A 24,297-nucleotide genomic window follows, 5' to 3' on the forward strand; every position below is an offset into this window, starting at 1 on the left:
ATATGATTTTTTTTAAAGAAATATGTATTTACCCACAGATAACACGATATCGTGCTTGGCTCATTTTTGTCTAAAAATGACTTGCGTTACTCCTGAAAAGATCCCTACATTTTAAAACTAGGCTTCTGATAGTTTAGGAAACATTAATCCAGTATTTTGAAAAAATGTTTGATCAAGCCCAATTTTTTGAGTAGTGGAGATACTACAAATAAAGTTAAGATAAAATTTTCCACTGTTACTTGAGCAACATTATCAAAATTGTAGATCCCTGGTTGCATCCTTTTTTTTTTAGTCCATTCTAATAATATACGGTGTCTCTTTTATCTTTTGCAGCAAAATATTAACATTTTTGTAATCTTCTTTTAAGTACACAGTGTGTGAAACTGGAAGAATATTGATTTCCGTTGTGAAGTATTACAATTTTTAAACTCTTTTTATTGCTGTCATCAAATAGCCGCAATTAATAAGATTGGTGTAAGATACAGATTTCTTAAAACAATCTAATCAGATCTGAACATAAGCAGAGAGACTTTTTGGCTGTAAAGTATTGAGTACACAATTTATGTTTTGTTCGGTACTTGTTGATTTTCAAAGTTTTCAAAACTTCCATCCTTTTAATATGGATGAAAGCAGTTCTGCATTAGCTTTTGAAAGATTCAAACCCTTTACTAGATAATCAAGTTCCTGTTGGTTTGGAAACTGAGGTTTTCTAGATCGCCAAGTTTCATTATCTTGCTCTTCCTTATCATCATTATCCTTATCTGAAACTTCAATGTTGACTTGACCTGTTGTTCCTAAAACTGGAATAAGTATATATTCATCATGTAGTACAGGTGCAATATATGATAATAAATTAAAATTGACTAACTTTTTCTTTTCCTGACCTTCTTATAATCAATCATTAACGTCTAAAATGGACGTTAATAATTATAAGAAGGCTAAGTAATGCAGAAGTAACAGTCGTTCAAGTAACTAGTTGTTTTTATCCGAATTCTAGGTAATGTAAATGGCCTTCTTTTTTTTAGTTGTTCTTCACCATCCTTTCAATGTGGATTTGTAATAGCCACAGAAAACATGAAAAGCCCAATTTATCTTGATTCCAAATAAAGATAAAAAAGTATTTCTCGTAAACAAGTTAATATATTTTATGCCTTGATATTGCACATTTAACTTAAGAAGGTCCAAAAAAACACCCATGTACGTAAGAAAACAGTTTGCTAATAATTTTTAATGTCTAGAAGCCATTATGCTAAGTAATTTAGTTTTTTTATTTTCCTAAATAGATAAAAAGGTAAATGAAATCACTGAATAACTACAATAAAGTAAAAAAAATAAATAAGTTGAAAAAAAATAAATAAGCAAAAATTTTGCTGTCTAGTGTAATCTATGTGAAATTGCCATATATGGTTGACATTAAAATTTCTTGTTGGATTACAATCAATAAAGTAGTGTTAATCCAAATGAAATACTGAGTCTTCTTTTCTTGTACACAACTGGCTGCAAACACTGAATCACATGTCAAGCTTTACAAAAGTTCTGCTTTAATTGTCTAATTTTAAAAGTATTTAACAGAAACTATTGGTTTTTAACACGCTCAATTATTTTATCCTGCATATTTTTAAAATATATTTTGATAAATATTTCATTTGAACATCGAGGCTCAGTTTTATTTATACTTACCTAGCTGATAGCATAATATTTATCAATTAGGCCAGCAAATTATCTTACATATTTTTAAAATATGTTTTGCTAAATATTTCATTCAAACTTCCAAGCTCAGTTTTATTTATACTTACCAAGCTGAATGCATAATATTCATCAATTAGGCCAGCAATTTAAATGTAAAATTATAATCAAACTTTTCATAGTTTTCTAAAATTCTAGGTTATACCAGAAATTTAAAGTAAGAAGTTTGATTTTCAAAATAACTTGAGAAATTTTTTTGAAGTTTTTAAATTTTTATATTCATTCAGTGCCGTGGTTTTATATTCATACACTGCTGTGGATTGGAGGCCTCTAACCACGGCACAATTCATCCTACCCCAAAACCTCTACAGCTCTATAGGGGCGTATGCAGCATTTTTTGGTTTTTGAGATAATTTCCAAACATGGAGCAAACTCCAAGCATTTGTAGGTTTATACTTAAATCAAATAAATATGCTTGACAAATTGCGGTGTTTAAAGCCCGGGAACGAAAAAGCCCTAACGAGTTGATAATTTTTTTTTTTTACTTTTTTCAACTTAACTTATATTTATTGATAAATTTTAAATTTCATAGACTAATCTTTTAGCATTCGAAAGTTATAACTATAAATAAAGTTTACTTCCCCCCTCAAATTTAGGGGGTCACAAATTTAAACGGTCATAACTTTTGAACGCTAAGAGCTAATTGTATGAAATATAAAATTTATTAATGAATATTAATTAAGTTATACAAATAAAAAATAAAAATTATCAATTTGTTGCTCTCGTTTTGGGGGTAGTTATGGCCAAAACTTTAGGGCTTTTTTGCTCCCAGGCTCTAATCATCCCAAGTTTTTACAAATCATTCTTATTTGACATAAGTTTAAACATGTAATTGTTTGGTGTTTGCTCCATGTCTGGATATATATATATATATATATATATATATATATATATATATATATATATATATATATATATATAATAATATATATATATATATATAATAATATATATATATATATATAATAATAATAATAATATATATATATATATATATATATACATAATTGATTTATATATATATATTTATATTTTTTACAAATTATATATATATATATATAGTTTTTACAAATCATTCTTATTTGACATAAGTTTAAACATGTAATTGTTTGGTGTTTGCTCCATGTCTGGATATATATAAATATATATATATAAATATATATATATATATATATATATATATATATATATATATATATATATATATATTATTATTATTATATATATATATATATATATATATATATATATATATATATATACATAATTGATTTATATATATATATATATATATATATATATATATATATATATATATATATATATATATATATATATAATTATATATATATATATATATATATATAATTATATATCTATATATTATAATTATATATATATATATAATTATATATAATAATACAATATAATATAATTATATATATATTATAATATATAATATTATAATTATATATATATATATATATATATATATATATATATATATATATATATATATATATATATATGTATGTATATATATACTTATAGTCAATTTTTTAAGGATTATATTCGGCTAGTCAACATTTGACATATGTCAGTTGGCTGAGTTTTTAGTTTTGAGGACCTTTTTTTTAGAAAGCAGTTGGCAGTTTTTAAGGATTCTCCCGATTTACTTTTAGAAACACCGCTGTATTATACTTTTAGAAGTTCTCGGTCCATACGAGACTATTTTCTGCGACGAGATTTTGTACAAAATCAAAAAAAGCCACAATTTTTCAGAATAATAAAAAACCCATAGAAATATCGCAAAATTTTTAATTTATTTTTTTGATTTTTATATTATTAGCTATAAATTAATGTTGTTACTTAAAATAACTTTTCAATAGACTTAAGTCATTCAAAGTTACAGCTGCCATTCTCTCCGGTCTCTTACTTCGATGGTTGCTTGAAAATGAATAATGTTGCTCACATTGTATCAATGTTAGCCTTTTTTTTTCTTTTCTTTATTAATTCATCTCCTCAAGGCCAAGAAAGCCACTACTGACGAGGAGGCTATTTAATAGTGGTTATAAGTGGTTATATATATATATATATATATATATATATATATATATATATATATATATATATATATATATATATATATATATATACCCTCTCTAAAATCTATAACTCTGAAACACAAACCTTGACAAACAAGGCCACTTCGCGGAAAACATGTTGAGCGCAGAACTACCAGGAAGTAGTGGGGATCAAACTCGGAACCTCTCGCTTATGAAGTGAGCGCTCTACCACTACACCACTACCGCATGATTAATTTTAACGCATCTTTTATTTGGCATAAATTTTCTGATTTGATTACAGTTGTAACGTAGGTGTTGAATTCTTCTGCCGTTAAATCATTAGGATCAGCGGCTTCGATTTTTTGTCTCGCATTGGATTTTATTTTCTTTGTTTTGAGGTCTCTTGGAGCTTTGGTACAAAGTTTGATGTAGTTCAAAGTTTGAAAGAAACTAGGAAACGTAACTTTGGAGTGTTTGGAGTCTGTTTGACTGTCTGCTAAGCTTCAGATAGAATTTCTATAACGTCATCACTGACGTCATCACTGGACGGAGTAAAATAAATATATGAGACAGAGCCTTTGATTTTTTGATAATTTTTTTATTTGATGAAAGCAAGAATGGGGACACTTTCGACTCTTCAAGAACTCTTGGATTGTTGAGAAATTTTTGCAGACTGACAGATAAGATCGGACGCCTTTCAAGATCTTTTTCGATTCTTTAAGCAAATGACTACAAATAGAGCTTTCCTTTATTCGGAATTCTTCCAAAAAAAATTCCGATGCACCTTCTGCAAATGTTTAAGTTATAGTAATTGCCACTTATGGGATTTATATCTATTTTACATGGTCGTAGAGTTGCTATTTGTTCAGTAACGTTCGAATTCTAAATAATAAGGCCAATCATATCCAAATGATTGAAAAGTATTTTTAACAGTTGGCATTATGTCATTAAAAGTCGTTAACATTTTCAATGCACAGCTCTATCGAGTTCTGACATTGAGAACCAGAAATTTTAATGCTAGACAAGCACTTCCTTGTCTTCTTTAGCATTAATTTCTTTTTCATATTCTACTTTGTTGTTGCTGAAGCTCGTTCGGTGTGCTGCAAGAACTCTGAGATGTGCATGCTGATATGTCTATGCATCTAATTTTTCTTTGTTCTGTCTAATTTAATGAATCTTCATTTGCTCAATTGATGTTTGTAATTGTCTTATTTAGTGTTAGTACTCGTTTTACACAATGGTGGATTCCGTTTTCATAGCAAATGTAATGAAGTTGTTGTGAGAGACTGCCGCTTTTATTGCAAACATTTGTGTGTGTGTGTGTTTTTTTGGTGCCCCAAGAAGTCCTTACGGTCTTGTCACAGAACACCGCGGAGGTGCATTTAATCAGGAAATTCACGCCTCCTTCCTTACCGTGACGCAAAAGTTTGTCAAGAGCCTGTTTCGAACCTGGATCTCCTGCTTATAAAGCAGGCACTCTCACCACTTCGCCACGGCTTGTTTCAAACCTGGATCTCCTGCTTATAAAGCAGGCGCTCTAACCACTGCGCCACGGCCGCACATTTGTCCCATCCATAATTTATCCATAATTTAACATTTGTCCGATCCATAATTTAACCAATGCAATTTTGGTTAGGATTAATGCCGAATGACATTAGTTGATGGTTTTGCAACCTCAATCGAATTCTTTGAATGATCAAATTGAGCAAGTAATGTGATTTTGCAATCACATTCATTGCTCAATTTGATCATTCAAAGAATTCGATTAAAATTGTTGGGTCCACAAATATCGGTGTTCATAACTTTAACTTTTCTACACGTTTTCTAATCGCTCACATAGGAAAATTTTCCTCTATTGGATTTAATCAGCGTTATTTCCTCCATCATTTTGTCCTTCTCATACGCTGCTGAGCTAAAAATTGTCTGACAAACTTCCTTTGTCGTTTTTGGAAGCTTCAACCTTTTGTTTCTTTTTGTCTAAGATCTAATGCTAGCTTTACAACAATTTTGTAAGTTATTGTAAGTTTCACTTTAGAAAACGGGTCAATCGTTTTTGAGCGAGATTGAAGTTGCGTAGATTTTTCGGATTCGTCAGAAGCAGACGGAACTTGACGATGTTGATGGAACTTATATAGTCTGTTTATTTGATAACTTTGCCCATTTGCTCCGTCAGGAAACAAGGTGCATTTAATGTAAAATTTATCACTTTTTAAAACTAGACAGAAGATTTGCCGTTTTAAATAAGTATCTTTTGTAATTTTTCCATTTTAATATTTGAATCTGTTCAAATTTTATAATCGTATAAGCTGTGATTTCTACACCAAATGTCATAAATTAAAATAATTATGCTTTCTACCTAATTAATTATACTTTCTACTTATTAAAATACATTTTTTGTTATTTTCCTTTAATTTATTTTTACACTTTTTTATGTGACAAATAGCATTATCAACATATCAAAAATGAGCGAAAACGTTTCATTCAACATCAAACGTTTACATATTTTGCATCAAAAATAATAATTATAAAAATGATAAAACTGAGATTACTGAAAAGCATTAGAAACCATCAAAAATTAAGGTTTCTTTTTTTTAAAAATATATTTCTTTCAGAGAAATATGCTAAAATGGATCGTTGTTAATTAAAAAAAAAGTGTATCCCAGAGTTTAGCAAATAAAAAAATATATAATGTTTTAAGAATTCTTATTTAACAAATCAGCAAACACAGGTTTAATCAAATAGATAAAATTTGTGGGGATGTGGCAATTAAAAATAAACTCGTGTGGGGTAGTAAAATACCCTACCGTCTTTTAAATGTTAATTATTTTTGCGTAAAAACAAGATAATATAACAGCAATCTTTAGTTTCAATTGATTTAAATAATTTAACAATTTTTATTATTTTAATAAGGAAATATCAAAGGAAATGAATACAACAAAAAATTTATTTAAAACATAAATTAAAAGAATGGTTATAATTAAAAAAATAAGTAAAAAAAAACAAAAAAAAAACAATAAAAATAATAAGATCTTCGCTGATTGAAGTTATCGATATTGGTACCTTACACACAATTGAATGAGATAAACCCTCCATCAAAACATTCAAATAGCTATGTGCCCTCACATCAATACAACCGTTTGAACACCGTTTGTTAAAGGACCTCAGTTCTAAAGGCCCTAGTTATTAGGAGAGTTAGATAACATTATCATTCCACGTTCAACTAAAAAAAAAAAGAAAAAAAGAAAATAATAAAAAGTATATATGTTTACATTTGTATTAGAATACAAACTCTAATCTTAAATAATATCTTTCTATTAAATAAAAAAATTTAAAACTTTTGTTCTATCTATGAATATATTCATGAAGAATTTAAATGGATTTAAACTTACTTGCAACATCTTTGCCATTCTTATCGTTATCATCAACTAAACAAAAAATCATAAGAATAAATAACAAACACAATCTTTATTTATGCCTTATATGCTTAAAATAGATGAATTTAATTTAAAAATAATACTTATATTAAATTTTAAACCAACTAACACATACACACTGCAAATTCAATAACAAAATACAACTAAAATACTATTTACTCCTCAGCAATTCAGCGACTAAATAACAAATTATAATTAACACCAAAAACAGATGCAGTATAAAATAAAATTTAAAGGCATAAACATTAATTAGCTACATTAATTTTCGACTTTCAAATCAATAATATAAAAATCAAATTCAAATCGATAATATAAAATCAATTACAATGAATCCAAAAAAACCCAACTGTTAAAAAAGCTAACTTAGTCAAAACCAACAAATCTTTAAAAATTCCAAACTATAAAGCGAACAGAAAATTCCAAACTATAAAGTGAACAGAAAATTCCAAACTATAAAGTGAACAGAAAAGCTAATAAAACGAACATAAAAGCTAAAACAAAAAAAACGTAAACGATTCAAAAAATTAAACAACATTAAAAGGTTAAATTACTAAACAACGCACACTGCTTGTTATAATCGTTATAAAGATTATTTTAAGAATGTCCAGCCTATTTTACAGAATCGTAACTAAGTTTTATAGTAACTAACAAAAACGACCATTAAACAATAAATGTAAGAGTTATATATTTATATATTGTGAGTTATTTCTACTTACCACAACCGTGAAGTTATCTGTGAGTTATTGTGAGTTATTTCTAAGTACATAACGTGTAAGTTATTTCTACGTACCACAGTAGAAATCTCTTTAATTGTAACTGTTGTTTTTTAATTTAGTATAATATAATAGAGCACAACACTATACTAAATAACGTTATATAGTATAGTTATATATACATTATATAAATTTACAAAATAGTCAAGGAATACGGGTGAATCAAATTCATGCATGAACTATACAGCTCGTAGAATCAAGGTTAGAAATACCAATCTAACTATTAACCTCACAGTGTTTGAGGTTATTAGTTAGATAGGTTATTAGACTATTTATAGCCACCTTGTCATAAAGTTGTTAACGCCACATTTTTGTTAAATAAAAATCTACTCTTCTTTCCGCAGCAAAGAAGATCTGTGATACACCAGATCAAACAAATTAGGAATTTTTTAACAAATTATATTCAAGAATTTAAAAACTGAAAATATATTCAAGCACATAAAATATTATAGTTGATTCAATAGATCATAGTTTAAATTGCTATTTTTGAACCAAACAATTAAATGCGAAACGAATCAAAAGTGTAATAGAGTTATAAACTTTAAATTTCAACATAAAAATCTTTTTGATAACCAGAGTCAGCGGTTTTCTGATTTTCAAAAGTGATCTGTAATTTCCATATACATTAAATACTTTTAATTTATGAATTCAGTTTTACTAATGGCATTCGTTATCAATCTAATATCAAGATATTCGATCGTTAGTCTATTTGAATTAATATTAAATGCTATCACTAAATTGACATGGTTTGCCGGAACTAAACTATGCTCTAGGCCAATACAGTATACAACGTTAAATTATCTATTTGAATGAATGTTTGATTTGATATATCAGCACCTTATGCCACTATATTAGCCAGGTCAACTTATGCAATCCGTAAATCTACATTTTCACGGTGGTAAAACATGCACTAAAACATATTATTTGCTCAAGAGATTTACGCTGGATAAAATATCTTTCTAAAAGAACTTTTTTAGTCTTTAGATGAGATTTTTGTGAATTTTACTGGGTGCTTTACGTCAAATATTTTGACATAAGTACATTATAAAAAATGTTTTATATTTATATATATATATGCTAGAACATCAATTAATAATAAAATAACAAAAATAAGTTTATGAATATTTTACCGCAACTTTCAAACTACTTGTAAAACAAAATGTCTTAAGTTTATTTTAATAATAATCACAGTTTTTTTTTAGCATTGTTTTTATGCGATTCTAAAAAAAATCTCACAATGAACAGTATTATTAAAACTATATTTATTGTAATGTTTAATATTTTGTCATAAACAGATTTATATTCTCAAAAACGTTCAAAAAGTAAACAAACCAAAAAATAAATCTAAAAGAAGCAACACTTGTCAATCAATTATCTTTTATTGAAAGTGCAAAATTTATAGTTCTTTAAAATAGTTTATCTTCTTATAAAGTTATTTTTAAACATTTGAATACGTTGTTTTTTTGCTCATATATTTGTACTTTTTAAACTACAAGTAAACAAAATAATATTTAAATAATTTTCAAGCAATCATAAAAAAAAGTTTTCTGTTGAAGAAAACTTAATCATTCAGAGAAGACAAAAAAATAAGTTTGTGAATCAATAAGTTGTTTTAGATAATTTTTTATGTCGCAATTTTAGAAACGAATAACATAAATGTTATTTAAATTAGACAGTTATATAAAACAAAGAATGTTTTGTATTTTGAATTTTTGTATTTAAAATTTTTGTATTGTTAAGTTTTGTGTTTTAAAGTTTTGTATCTTAAAGTTTTAACTAAGGTAATTTAACTTTTTGTAGATCGAGCTAATTTGCTTGTCGCGCTAAATTTTTTTTAACATTATATTTTTTCTATTTTTCTATTTTCTATTATATTTTTATTAAGTTTTTAAAAAAAGTTTAATTCAAAATACTTATTTTCTTCTTCTTTTTTTTATTTTAAATAAACTATACATAACATTATTATAATGTATAATAATATATATAATAATTATTTTATATTAAATATGATATTAATAATATTAAAATCCGATGATGACCGTGATTTTTCGTTATATTTTGGATGATGTATACAAAAAAGAGGGGTTAGCGCAATAAAAATAGTTTTAAAAGAATGGAAATCTCAAAAAATGCTTTTTTACTTTGTTTTACAAAAAAACTATTTAAACTAAAAATTCTTATTTATAGACTAATTAAAGAATTTACAAATATTTTTTATGTTTCACACATTAATTTTAAAAATTATGTTCAGGGCTTTGCTAATCCTTTTTGTTGTTTTTTTTTATTTTTTTATTTTTTTATTTTTTCTTTTAATTTTATTTATTTGAATTTCATGTTATATTTTGATATACATTGCTCTTATATCCGAAGATATTGTTGGGTAAACATGGGGACAGCCACAAATAGTCATAAAGACTAATCCAAAGTTGTGGTAATTGACCAACATTTTTACGTACCCAAGTACTACTCAAGCGCTGAGTTGGCGGTGATTAGATTTGAACTCGTATTGTACAAAAGCCTGGGTTTTAACAGTTATATAGCTATATCGCCACAACAATATCTGTTTGCCTAAATAATGTTTGTAAAAAATGTTAGCCAAACATTCCTTTTTTCTTGTGTATTCTAATTTTAAATAATCTTTAAGACTTTTTTTTTTTTAATTTTTTTGGACATATTTACATTTTTGTTTGAAATTTTACCTGAGGCGGAAGTTTTCTGAATATTATTTCTTACTTCGAAAGAATTTATTAAGTTGGTGCATGCGCAACTTTTGTTAAAAGTTGTTAAAAGGAAGGAATTTAACCTGTACAGATTTAACAAACTTTATTTCATGTCTTTGAAATGGATCAGTGGCGTAAAAAAAATAGGTTTTTAAGTATTATATACAGTTTGTGAAACACTTAAATTATCAAGCGAAAAAAATTAATTAATAATGTAGATAAAAACCACCCTTAGTGTGATTTAAAAAATTATAATTCAATAAAATTTTTTAAAATTAACCCACGAGCATTTTGTCTAAAATAAAAGTTTTTTAGGCGTTATATGAAGGTTTAAAAGATAACTTTTCCCCACCAAATACCCTCTAAAAACTGACAATAAACTATGTACAAAAAAGGTGTACAAATTGACAAACTGGTTTGTTAACTAACTGCAGCCACACATGGTAACTGCAGTTGGTTAACAAACTGGTTTGGTAACTAATTGCAACAAATTTTAAAAAAGTTGAAAAATGTTTTCTTATTTTCCGCAACTTGATAAGTTAATTTATAATTTAATTAAAGTAATTTAAACAATAATTAGCTTTAACATTTGAGAGTTTCAGTATAAATATCTATAGTTTTTCCCAAAACTTCCTTTAAAATGTTTTATTCATTCATTGCTAAACTTAGTATTAAGCTAACTGTTATAATAATCTCTGATTTATAAATAATCTATGGTCAGACAATACAAAGTAAATGATGTAAAACTTCGCATTTTTGTTTAGGTATGGTGCGGCACTGAACTTTAACTTGAGATTATCAAGTTGTTCTATTTAATAAACTCTGGTTTTCATAAGAAAGAAACATAAAGAATCTAATTCATTAGAATTATTGTTCTAAATACATACTTATTTTCCTAAGAAAGAAAAAATAAAGAATATAATTTATTAGAAAATTTAGTGAAAACAATATTGTTTTTTTCTCAAGCATTTTCTACATTATCACAAATGGTAGACATTATAAGAAACAAAAGGAAAGATGCAGTGCTGAATTAAGATATTAAGTTTGGAACATAAAAAAGATAAACAATCATTTGTTTATCTTTTTTATGTTCCAAACTTAATATCCGTGCTTTCTGTTACTTAGAGAAAATCATATTCAGAGTCAAGCAGATCACTTGGTTCCAGGTTCTTTAAACACATTAGAACTATCCTCAGTAAAAGTCTATTATCATATTCTTAGCATATTGGACAAAAAAAATTTGTTTGCATTGTTAAGTTTGCATGTTTAAGCAAGAATAGAGTTATGGTGTATAACCAATAGAATGTTTTTTAACTACCCATAGAAATACATATAATAGTAAATAATTAATATTTTATCTTTTGTCTTGTTTGTTTTTGTTATATAAATGTAAAAGAATTCGCAATAAAGTCTACAACTCAGCTTAAACTTAAATTTTTTATAGAATTTGTAATCGCATTTCTATTTATGTTGTAAGTTTGATGTTTAACGTATAATAGGATAATTATCGTATATAAACTATACGAGTTTACTGAATAATAAATAAAAACAGTGGCATATCTAGATGGTGTGATGGGTGAAGACTAGGTGGAGCATTTAGTAGAAAAAAATCTTGCTTAATCATATGCTCGATTCATAAGCTTGATTGATAAGGAAGATACAGTTTCTACAAAAATTTAAAAATATTGTTGTCAAGTCAATAAAGAGTTATCCAATTGAAGAATTGTGTAAATTATTTAAAATAGTCTATTTTAAAAGTAAGTTATTATGATTTACAACAAAAACATGAAAAGATTCGAACTTATTCATAAATAAATATTAAACGAGGTATAAATAATTCAAAAAATAAGATATATTTTTAAAATTAGAAAAAGACGCTATAGGGAAGACCGGGGCAAGTTGAATCTATTTTTACTCTTTGAGCTCTGTGTCCCTAATTGAAAAAACTTTTTGTAAATAATAAAATGCAGTCTTAAAGCGTATGAATTTAGGTAACAATTTTAACTTGCATTTATTATAAAAAAAAAAAAATTCTTGTGGGGTTTCTGGGGCCTCCGAAAAAAAAAAAAAAAAGGTTCGCCGATTTGCCCCACCAAGGAGTAAGTTGGTGCAAACTAAAAGAAAATGATTATTAATATACTATTAAGTGCAAAATTTATAAAAAAAAAAAACTTAAAAAATTTTTTTTTTCATTTTTTTGTGAAAAATCAATTTTTACAGTATGGTCAAAAATTTTAAAAATAATAATAATAAAAATTTTATAAAGTATATCTTTTTTCCACAGTGAATGCTATAAGCCAACTAGCCCCGTAAAAGATTTTTCATACAACTCACTACTTCCTTTGTAAAGTAAAAAAGAAGCAATGTTCCAAAAGTTACGTTTAGTCTTAAAAACAAATAAAGCTTAATATCTCCAAATCGCTCGCGAGAATCTTAATAATACCACAGTTAATTATTAAAAATCAATTAGCAAGGTTCCATGCAATTTTTGGCACTTTTTAATTAAAAAAAACTCTGAAGATAAACGCAGTCCTTCAACTTACCCCTACTGCTAGCCGCGGTCTATGTATAAAAACAATATAGCACTACTCCTATACATTCCTTGTGAATAAACTTCTAGTTTTTTAAAATTCTTTACCTCAAGTATTAGCAAAGACATCCATCGTAGACAATAAAAACGTCCCTCAAACGTTGCTAAAAATAAAAGACATGCTGCTATGCATACTAGTCATCAAGTTCATCTAAAATTCTGATGAACAGTTTGCTGCACAATTTATTCTGATGAACAGTTTGCTGCACAATTTATTCTGATGAACAGTTTGCTGCACAATTTATTCTGATGAACAGTTTGCTGCACAATTTATTCTGATGAACAGTTTGCTGCACAATTTATTCTGATGAACAGTTTGCTGCACAATTTATTCTGATGAACAGTTTGCTGCACAATTTATTCTGATGAACAGTTTGCTGCACAATTTATTCTGATGAACAGTTTGCTGCACAATTTATTCTGATGAACAGTTTGCTGCACAATTTATTCTGATGAACAGTTTGCTGCACAATTTATTCTGATGAACAGTTTGCTGCACAATTTATTCTGATGAACAGTTTGCTGCACAATTTATTCTGATGAACAGTTTGAAGCACAATTTATTCTGATGAACAGTTTGCTGCACAATTTATTCTGATAAACAGTTTGCTGCACAATTTATTCTGATGAACAGTTTGCTGCACAATTTATTCTGATGAACAGTTTGCTGCACAATTTATTCTGATGAACAGTTTGCTGCACAATTTATTCTGATGAACAGTTTGCTGCACAATTTATTCTGATGAACAGTTTGCTGCACAATTTATTCTGATGAACAGTTTGCTGCACAATTTATTCTGATGAACAGTTTGCTGCACAATTTATTCTGATGAACAGTTTGCTGCACAATTTATTCTGATGAACAGTTTGCTGCACAATTTATTCTGATGAACAGTTTGCTGCACAATTTATTCTGATGAACAGTTTGCTGCACAATTTATTCTGATGAACAGTTTGCTGCACAATTTATTCTGATGAACAGTTTGCTGCACAATTTATTCTGATGAACAGTTTGCTGCACAATTTATTCTGTCTGTTTTTACGAAAGATGTTAAATTATGACCTAACAAAATTGAAAACAATATTGGTGCATGTCAAAGACCATTTTAAAAGAATAAAACCTTATTAGTAATAGAATCACACCAGAGATAAAAAAACTAGAGACAAAGAGACTAAATACTTCTAGTTTTTTTATTTTTGGTGTGATTCTATTACTAGGATCAGATGCTAGGTTGTTACTCAATTCAGAACAATCTTTTCATTTTCGATATTATTTCAATTTATGAAAACTCTTCATCAATGTCATCTAAAATTAAACTCTATATGCAAACATATTTCTTGGTACAATAAGATGCGTTAATACAAAACACTGCAATAACAGCTAAAGCAACTTGTGAAGAGCTGAAGGTATTATTTAAATGTTGATTTTGAAGAATAAAAAAGTATGGGTGGGAAAAATTAATTTTGGGTTGTCTTTAAAACTAGATTTATAATGAAAAACACTCTTATCAGTTATTTATAGTAAAACATTTTGATCAGCTGCATATATTTGCAAGAAAATATTCTTGCCAACACCATGTAATCTACTAAATAAAGATATAAAATGTCAAATAAATAATTTCATTCACATTAAAAGTTACATAATGGCAAAAAAAAAGGAATACAGGTTTTTATGACTATACCTGCACTATAATAAAGAAAGCAAAACGTTAAAAAAACGGGATAGCCTTCTTTTACAAATTCAATTACAAATATTAAAAATTTTGAGAGAATTATACACAATTTTTCTATTGTGAAAGTTAGGAGGTCAAATATAAAAGTATATTTACAAATGCATTTGTGTAATTTGTTAATAATTTGAAAAAAATGGAATGTTAAATTTTACTTTGTTAATTCGGTGCTTTTTTCATAAGATCACCCGGCATAATTAAGTTTTTAGAAGTTTTTCGGATTTATAATAAAATAATTATATAAAAAACTTAATTTTTTAATAGTTATTTTATATAAAAATAAAAAAATTATTTAAGAGTTTATTTATCATAAAATAACTATTTATATAAAAACTAGGTTCGAACAATAACATAAGGTTATCTTTTTCCCATATCCATTTTTATCGAACAATTGGAGTTATTTAATACTTTCGAAATATTTGCACAATCATTTCCATTAAGTTTCCTTCATAGTAAGGTTGAGTAGGGACGTGCAGTGCTGTTGTTGACAAATGTTAGGAAAATTGTGACTTAACCATATTATGAAACTTAATGGAAATCATTGTACAAGTATTTCGAAAGGATTAATTAACTCCAATTGCTCAATAAAGATGGAAATGGGAAAAAATAACCTTATGTTATTGTTCGAATTAAGTATTTTAAATAATTACTTTATTATAAACCTTTAAATAATTATTTTATTTTTAAATAAAATAATAAATGTTCAAAAGATCTTTAACCAAAAACGAAGATTAAAGGACAGTTAAATTTTTAAAATAAATATTTACCACTCCAAGTTGCAAATAGAGTTCCATAGGTGAAATAGCTTGGTGTACAATCATTTAATCAGGAAGCTAAAAATGTGGCTAGTTAGATTTTCAAAATCTCTTGATTTTCCTATGTCACTTGTAGGACTAATAAATCGTGAATACTAACTCGTATTTAAAAGTTTCTAGTTGAGTAAATAACATTTAGATGTTTGGCGTGTTGATTGAATTTCACAGATAAAGTTGAAAAATTTCTAGTAACAAAAGGCGTAATAAATCTCCGATGAATACTGGCAAAATGTAACCAGCATTTGATGCTTTACACTTGTTGTTATTTGATGACCAAGAAAAAATCAGTTCTAAAATTTATTTTTTTACCTCAACCATCAACGTTCTGCTTTACAATGGAAAAATAGTATAGTAAAAGTAAACATTAAAAGTTTTTGATCTGTCTTAGCAAACGTTTAGCAAACGTTTAGCAAACGTTTAGCAAACGTTTAGCAAACGTTTAGCAAACGTTTAGCAAACGTTTAGCAAACGTTTAGCAAACGTTTAGCAAACGTTTAGCAAACGTTTAGCAAACGTTTAGCAAACGTTTAGCAAACGTTTAGCAAACGTTTTCGAAAATTGAGTTTAACTTTAGGAAGTTAAGATCCTCTCTTAATTCTCAATTTTGAATAGTTAAGCTCAATTTTGGCAAAGAGAATAATTCTTGAGCTTTATAATATTCTCTCGACATAAAAATTTAACAAGCTGTTAGAAAGCTTTGTTGTAAAAATATTACGCTTCAATCAAAAGCTAATATAGTGCCATACAAAACTGCCAAACACTAGTGCCAAGTCACTATCAACCACTTGTGCCATGCCGCTATCAAACACTAGTGCCATGTCATTACCAAAATATAAAATTTAAGAAACTCTTCTAATGGGCTTAAATGATATACTTTGACAATTATAGCGAATAGTTTTAAGTAGAAGTTCTTAGTTCTTAGATGGTCACTACTACAGTAAAAATTGTTTAACTCCAGCTGGTCATGTTTCTGCAAGTTTTAATAAATTTATCTGTTGACTTCTAGGATTGCAATAATTTGAAAATCTGTGACCAAAAATTGACAAGGACTTTGAGGACCGCTTTTTAGCATTTTCTAATAAAATTTGTACCACGTTTGTTTTTTGTTTTGTTTTATTTTGAGTCATCATCCTTACTAATAAGACTCTATTCCTTTTTTTATTTTGCTGAAACACGCGTTGAATCCTAAATTATGATTAACTCAAAAGCACAGAACTTATCCTTTCATTTAGCTTTGTTATTCAAACGCTTATAAAAAAATTAGTTTTGATTATGCATTTAATTTTACATCAAGTTATTTTTTAGTCATTTTTATAAGCACTTTAAATTAGTCATTCACAAAACTTACAAAAAAGAAAAAAAAAAAAAGACTGACAATAAATCTTTGTCACAGTAAATAATTTTATAACTAAGCAATCATTGTATTCTCTAGTTTTTTACATATAGTAATAATAAACTTCTTCTTATTGTGAAAAAAATCCTTTCCTATTTAAATATTATTTCATTTCCTATTATTAGAAATTCGTTATTGTAATTTTTCATTGGTTCTTTTTATTTATAAAAAATCACCATCTTGCTATAATGGCAAGCATGTTGTGTTTTAACTTCATATAAAAAATATATAAGACACACCAGCTGTAAGACCTTTTCAAAAATTTATTAAAAAAAAAAAAGTTCTAACACTGGTCCCAGTCTTCCTTTATCGATGCATATTGCCACGCCAAGTAGTTTTTAGAAGTCGTTTACTGCTTTTCACCTCATATACTTAAGTAAAAAAATTTAATCAATGATTTCAATGTCTCATACAATAACACTCAAAACTCGCATATAATCTAGGGAAGAGATGCTTTTATCAAAAAGTGTCTTAACTAAAACGCTTGCATTTGTTTTGGAAATAAAACGTCTAATAGCTATTTTATATCGCATTTTTCTGGTTAAAGGTTGTGTTTCTGCGTTTTGTACATATTCTAAATTATTTCCGAAAAAATTTTACAAGAACAAATTTACAAAAACTATACATATATATATATAAATAAATTTACAAATACAAAAACTATCAATTTTTTGATTGCGTGAACCATCAATTTTTTGATTGCGTGAAACTTCAATTTTTTGATTGCGTGAACCATCAATTTTTTGATTGCGTGATCTTTATTAATGTGATTTAATCACGTTTTCACATTCTATTGCAAAGAGGTAAACTATGTAATCGAAAGTTTTATAATTTTTCGAGTTTAATCAAATAGATTTTAAAATGCAAGTGATAGGATCTTATAAGTTGCGGCAAGCATGATATGCCAGTGATATAACAAAATAGTCCAAAATTTCCTTTCGGTCAGAACAATAAAGTTCCTATCACTAAATCAGTAATAAAATCTAGGAGTTATTAATATATGTACAAACAATGATAAAAATTATTTTGTAATTTTTATTTGGTAAAATAAAAAAGCGTTAAAATAGTTGTAGAGTATAAACTAAAAGTTAAATTATACGTACAATTTTTATTATACTAAGAACAATTTGTAGATTTTCATTTTGTTTCAGCAATTTTAACCTTAATTTCAATTTTTTTAATGAATTATTTAAATTGTCTCAGTAAAGATATAAGTAACTTTTAATAAGTTGTTCTTAGTGCGACTTAGTGCATCTCTTTTTAAATAAAAGCGGTAGCGTTCCCAGCGGGCACCGACGTCCGTATACGAAGTCTTACAGATGTCACAAGTCTGTTAGACGTTCTTAAGACGTCCATCACACGTACTGTGCCCGCTGGGATTCTAACTTAGGAATCGATGTATTTCAATTTAGGTAACCAGTTGTCTTGATGGAAACAAAATGAAGTCTTGAAAAAACCGAGTTTGTTACGAACAACAGTGGCTATAAAATATTACGTTGCCTAGTGATTTGCGCTAAACGGGCTAAATTTAAAAATTATATAATTTATAACTTAATTACTGCAGTGCTTAGTAAATTGCATAGACAGTGCCTTCTTTATCAACTTGTTTACAAATCTGTGCAAATCATTGTTACTCTAAATAAACTTTTATTTCGGCATTTCAGCTTCTAAATCCCAGACTCCAGTTTTGTGTTTTAAATTTTTACTTTTTTGTATTCTTTTTGAGAATTTGTTCACCTTTCCCCAAGCTTTTACCCTGACCTGGTTCACACGAAAAACATTTTTGCCCCATCAAATCTAGTTGTATGGTTTAGTATATCTAAATAAATAAATAAAAAGAAAATATTTAAATAAGTGATAACAATCACTCGCGGCTGTAAGCAAACAAGATGATCCAAATTACGCGCGAGTAAAATTAATATTTAAAAGTTATTTTGTATACTTACGTAATTAAACTCTAATAATAAAATTAAGTTGCAGTCGATTACTATCTTATAGCAAATGATTCATAGTCAACAACTTAAAGTACTAACAAAAGTGGCGCTCTTTAAAAAAAGATTATTTATATTAAAAAAAAATGACGAGCTCAGAAAAACGTAAAACATAAAAAAAAATACTTTTAAAGTAAATCAACGAGTTTTTACAATACAGTTTGAATATCTAATAGGATTTTTGTAATACTCGTATTAACTTTAACATCACCAGATTCACAAGCACACCAATACCACTACACAATCATAGATACTACCACACACAAAGGCACACTTATGTGTCTGACTGTATCATATATATATATATATATATATATATATATATATATATATATATATATATATATATATATATATTATATATATATATATATATATATATATATATATATATATATATATATAGAACCCTTAGATGTTGTCCGAAAGTTTTTTCGATATTTTGTTGACAAAAAGTAAAAATTAAAATGCAAGACCGGAATTTTTTTTTTTTAATAATGATAGACTGCCTGCCCCAACCAAACCCTCAGTCGATGTAGCAGCACTCCCTTGCGGGTCAGGCTATTTGTCAGTCGATGTAGCAGCACTCCCTTGCGAGTCAGGCTATTTGTCAGTCGATGTAGCAGCACTCCCTTGCGAGTCAGGCTATTTTTCAGTCGATGTAGCAGCACTCCCTTGCGAGTCAGGCTATAAGATAGTCGATGTAGCAACACTCCGCGCATGACTTACAGTAAAAAAAATAAAAATAAAAACATTTTATTAAAAAAAATAAAAATAAAAACATTTTATTAAAAAAAATAAAAATAAAAACATTGTTTATATTGTTAAAAACATTCAAAATGTTATAAAAACATTCAGAATGTTTTTAAAAACATTCTGGTCAATTAAATTTGCGTTTTTGTGGTTTTTTTAAAAAACGATTAATTTGTAATTAAATTAATGGTTTTTACTTTCGTCCAACACGGAAATGTTGGACGAAAGTCAAAAGTAATTAAAAGTGACGTATGTGTTGGCGTAGGAATCACTTTTTTCCTTCCGCTCTTCCTAAAGCCAACAAACTATAGAACTCTCTCTCTCTCTCTCTCTCTCTCTCTCTCTCTCTCTCTCTCTCTCTCTCTCTCTCTCTCTCTCTCTCTCTCTATATATATATATATATATATATATATATATATATATATATATATATATATATATATATATATATATATATATATATATATATATATATATATATATATATATATATATATATATATATATATCTACACACATATATATCGTAAAAAGTAAGTTATTTATAGACTTAATAAAGTATGGGGAAAAGGGGGAGTGGGGGAGAGACTTCCTCGTTTTCCAGGCGTCGTCGGCTTTAAAATACAAAAATTTAGTACAAGCAATTTAAAATCTTATTGCGTTGCATTCGAAACGCTTGATTAAAAAGTTCAATTGAAATTCTTTCTTTAATCATTTATCGAATACAAATATTTTTGTTTTTATTTTTTGTTAAAAAAGAGAACGACAACAATGGAAATAAGATAAAGCCAAACGCATATCTATAAACGATGTTATCGACGCTTTTTAAGGCTAATAAACTAAAGGTTGCTTTATTTAAATTAAACTTTCAATGAAATATTTCTTTAAGTAACGGAAAAAAGCATAGCTATGCTTTTTTCTCTACGAATAATTAATTAATATTAATTTTTTATTATCCTGAAATACTTTCTTCGCACCTTTTAAAACCTTAAAAAATTTAAATGCGAAGTATTTAAATTTTTTAAGGTTTAAGAAACCTTAAAACTTAATGCGAAGTTATAACTTTTATCAAGCTAAAATATTTTCTACAATACCACGGAGATTTATGTTAACTTGAACACTCGTTAGTCGAGCAATTTTCTCTGATCCTGTGGAGGTTCAAAGCTTGAATCTCTTAAATTTTTTTTATGTTAAACTATTTTCCTCAATCCTGAGGAGCCCCAAGGTAGCGAGAGTCCACTGTTTAAAACATTTACAAAAACTCATATCATAAAGATAAATAGATTAGTGATGGGCTAGTGAGTACACGGATGTATGGCAACTAATATAAAATGTTCACGGACAGTAATGGCTGCATAACCGAGAATTTACTTTGATGTAAAAACAGTCAAACTTTTAAGATTTAATTTTCTTTAACCTTTTAATTTAAAATATAAATATTTAATTCTGGAATTTTCAATAAAAATATGAAGTACTTAAAGCTGGTTATATGATAATTAAACAATAACAATCATAGTTTTGTATATATTATTTGTTTTTAATAAACTGTCTCTCTGAACAACAATAATCCTCATGCATCACTGTAAACGGTTTTATAAAATAGTGTTTAATGAATTAAAATATAGGAAACTAACTTTTTATTAAATTTATTTATTTTCACTTCTTGAGCCAATCAAATGTTGTACCCAACTCTATATATTTACCGTTTGTATTCATTAAGTTATAAAAGCATTATACGTAGTTTGCATAAATATCTTTGTTTTTATTCAGTCCCATGTATAAAATATTTTTTTTTTGGTTCCACGGTCTAAATTAGTTATTATTATTATTTTTTTATTAGCATATAAACGGTTTTTAATATGAAAAAATAAACCACGATAAATATGTCAATTACAATTAATGTAACGTTCAATGTATCCTTAAATACATCAATAACGACGCAAACAGAAGAAATACCACAAGCTCTGCGAATCGTGACGTTGATCGTTTGTTTTGTTGTAATTACTCTTGGTGTTATTGGAAACAGTTTAGTGTTAATTGTATTTTGTCAAAAGTGGTCAAACCTAAACTCGTGTGAAATCTTCTTGATTAATTTGGCGATTGCTGACTTTTTAAATGCAACTGTTGCTCCTGTAAAAACGGTTTTAGATTTAGTACATATTAATTTGTTTAGCATAGGAAACGATGGATGCAAAATTATTTCATTTTTTGGTATAACAAGTATAACAGTGTCCGCATTTACTTTACTGACAGTATCTATAGATCGATTTATTATTGTAAAATGGCCTTTACACAAGAGGCCATCCCTAAGTACTTTATTGGCATTAGTAACTTTAATGTGGTTGGTAGCAGGAATAGTTGGATGTTTTTATTTTGTTGGTGAAAATGTTAAACTAGGACTTCACTCGAAAAATGTTTATTCGTGTTTTAACTACATGAAACAAAATGATTTTGTTGTTTTCAGTCTTGCTGTTTTCTGCATACAGTGTGTTATACCAATTATAATAATGACCGTTATCTATATGCTGGTTATATTGGAATTGAAGAAAAATGCAAAGAGTGGAATTTTCGCTCACTGCAAAAACGAAATGAAGTTAAGATTGTCACAAAACAAAAAAGTAACAAAAATGATTTTTTTAGTTGTATTAGTTTTTTATTCGTGCGTTTTACCGTCAAACAGTTTTTATATGTGGTATTTGTTTAGCGGACAAAAACATCCATTTCGAATGGTTAAAGTTATATACGACATACTTTTAATGCTTCAGATGTGTAACAGCGTTGTTAACCCAATTATATACAGCCGGTTACATACTTCTTTTAAAAAAGATATACGTAAAGTAGTTTTCTCATGTTGTTTTAACAATCTGGAAAAGTGGGAGACATTCCAAGATACCGTTCGTTCGATCCTTCATTCTGGCTCATCATACAGACGACGCTCAAGCTCTTTTTCTTTAAAATCACGGACATCGATAATTTCTTTACAACATCATATTTCGCTCAGTAAAAGAGGAAGCACATTCGACGATGATTCGCGGAGACCATCTGTGGAAACGTCATTTATAAGTGATAGTTGCAGCAAATTATATCATAACAAAGAAGAAAACAAGATACCATATTATAAATGCCCATTATTATCACCAAATATATAAAGCGTCAATTTATTTGTTATAAGAAGTTGAAAAAGTAAATATAAAATTTTAATCTAAAGGAAGAAGTAAAATACAAGAACTATATTACAATCAAGAATTAAAAGTAAATCTTGAGTAACGATTAACATTTTTTATGTTTTGTTAGTTTTTTTTTCAACATAATTGATTAAGTAAATTTGTTTATGATGTATTTAAATAAAAATCATTAACTAACAAATGTTAGTAAGTCATTTAATTTGGTTTAACGACCAATTAAACTAAGTTATTAATGGTATTAATTATTATATTTTTTCAAAAGTTTTAACTCAAATACAAATGGTCTTAAAAGGTCTAACCTAACGTAAAAATTTTTTTTTTAGAACTTTGACGTATTCTTTTTTTAAAACCATATACATTATAAGAATTTTTGAGACCCTGTCTGTTTTTTAATAAAAATTTTTTGCAAAATATAAGAACAAAATTTGTGTTATGTCTTTTTTTTTCTACCTAAGGAATCTTACTAATATATTGCAACATTTAAATAGTTATAATTAAATTTGTCTCCAAGTAAGTAAAGAGTATTGTTAGAATAGTTCAGGGTAATACGAGCACCTTGGTAACATGAGCATACTAAAACATTTCTAAGATGTAAGCAGTGAAGTTGTTTTGTATTTTTTGAATCGACTTTTTAAGGCGATAACAGGAATCTCTATAATTAGCGTAATTTTAAAGGCAGAAGTTAGCGACTCTCATCTGATTAAAACGCTATAAATTTATCGCGTTGTTATGATATTATCACATGTGAATAAATCTGTGGGGCGAAATTTTGATGCTAAAATAACTAAATTTAATTTTTCATAAAGAAAAATAGTTTAGCTAGAAATCCGTTCCATCTTTGGTTGAAAACGATGCATAGAAACATTTAGTTTTGACTTTATTTAAAGATACCATTTTTGCGTAATATGAGCAAGCTCAAACTACCCAGGGTTTTTTCATTGAAATAATTTAGTTTAAAGCCCTAATTGCAGTGGTTTTAATTGATTTTTGAATAAAAACAAAACTTTGTTAAAATGTTCAATATTTTAGCAATGCTAATATCTTTCTGTAATTTAAATTTAAAAAATATGTAATTTTATTGTTTAAAAGTTTGAGTTAATA

The 24,297-nt window shown here is 27.2% G+C and overlaps 1 protein-coding gene and 1 long non-coding RNA gene across 4 annotated transcripts; one reads left to right on the forward strand and one right to left on the reverse strand.

Annotated features, from left to right (window-relative positions):
- Window positions 1-6,660: 6,660 nt before the first annotated feature.
- LOC136076563 (uncharacterized) lies at window positions 6,661-7,766 on the reverse strand. Of its 3 annotated transcripts, none has more exons than XR_010636377.1 (3): window positions 7,594-7,766; window positions 7,202-7,237; window positions 6,661-7,032 (listed from the first exon to the last, which is right to left on the reverse strand). It is a non-coding gene; the product is annotated as an uncharacterized LOC136076563 (long non-coding RNA). The 3 variants fall into 3 exon arrangements; XR_010636375.1 differs by having other exon boundaries at window positions 7,572-7,766; XR_010636376.1 differs by having other exon boundaries at window positions 7,610-7,765.
- A 1,977-nt stretch (window positions 7,767-9,743) lies between these two features.
- LOC105848279 (neuropeptide Y receptor type 6) lies at window positions 9,744-23,336 on the forward strand. The gene is made up of 2 exons (XM_065791582.1): window positions 9,744-9,800; window positions 21,852-23,336. The coding sequence occupies exon 2, from the start codon at window positions 21,895-21,897 to the stop codon at window positions 23,158-23,160; it is 1,266 nt and encodes a 421-aa protein (XP_065647654.1). The 5' UTR covers window positions 9,744-9,800; window positions 21,852-21,894; the 3' UTR covers window positions 23,161-23,336.
- Window positions 23,337-24,297: the final 961 nt, after the last annotated feature.

Source organism: Hydra vulgaris, chromosome 02, assembly GCF_038396675.1.
Source record: "Hydra vulgaris chromosome 02, alternate assembly HydraT2T_AEP".
NCBI lineage: Eukaryota > Metazoa > Cnidaria > Hydrozoa > Anthoathecata > Hydridae > Hydra > Hydra vulgaris.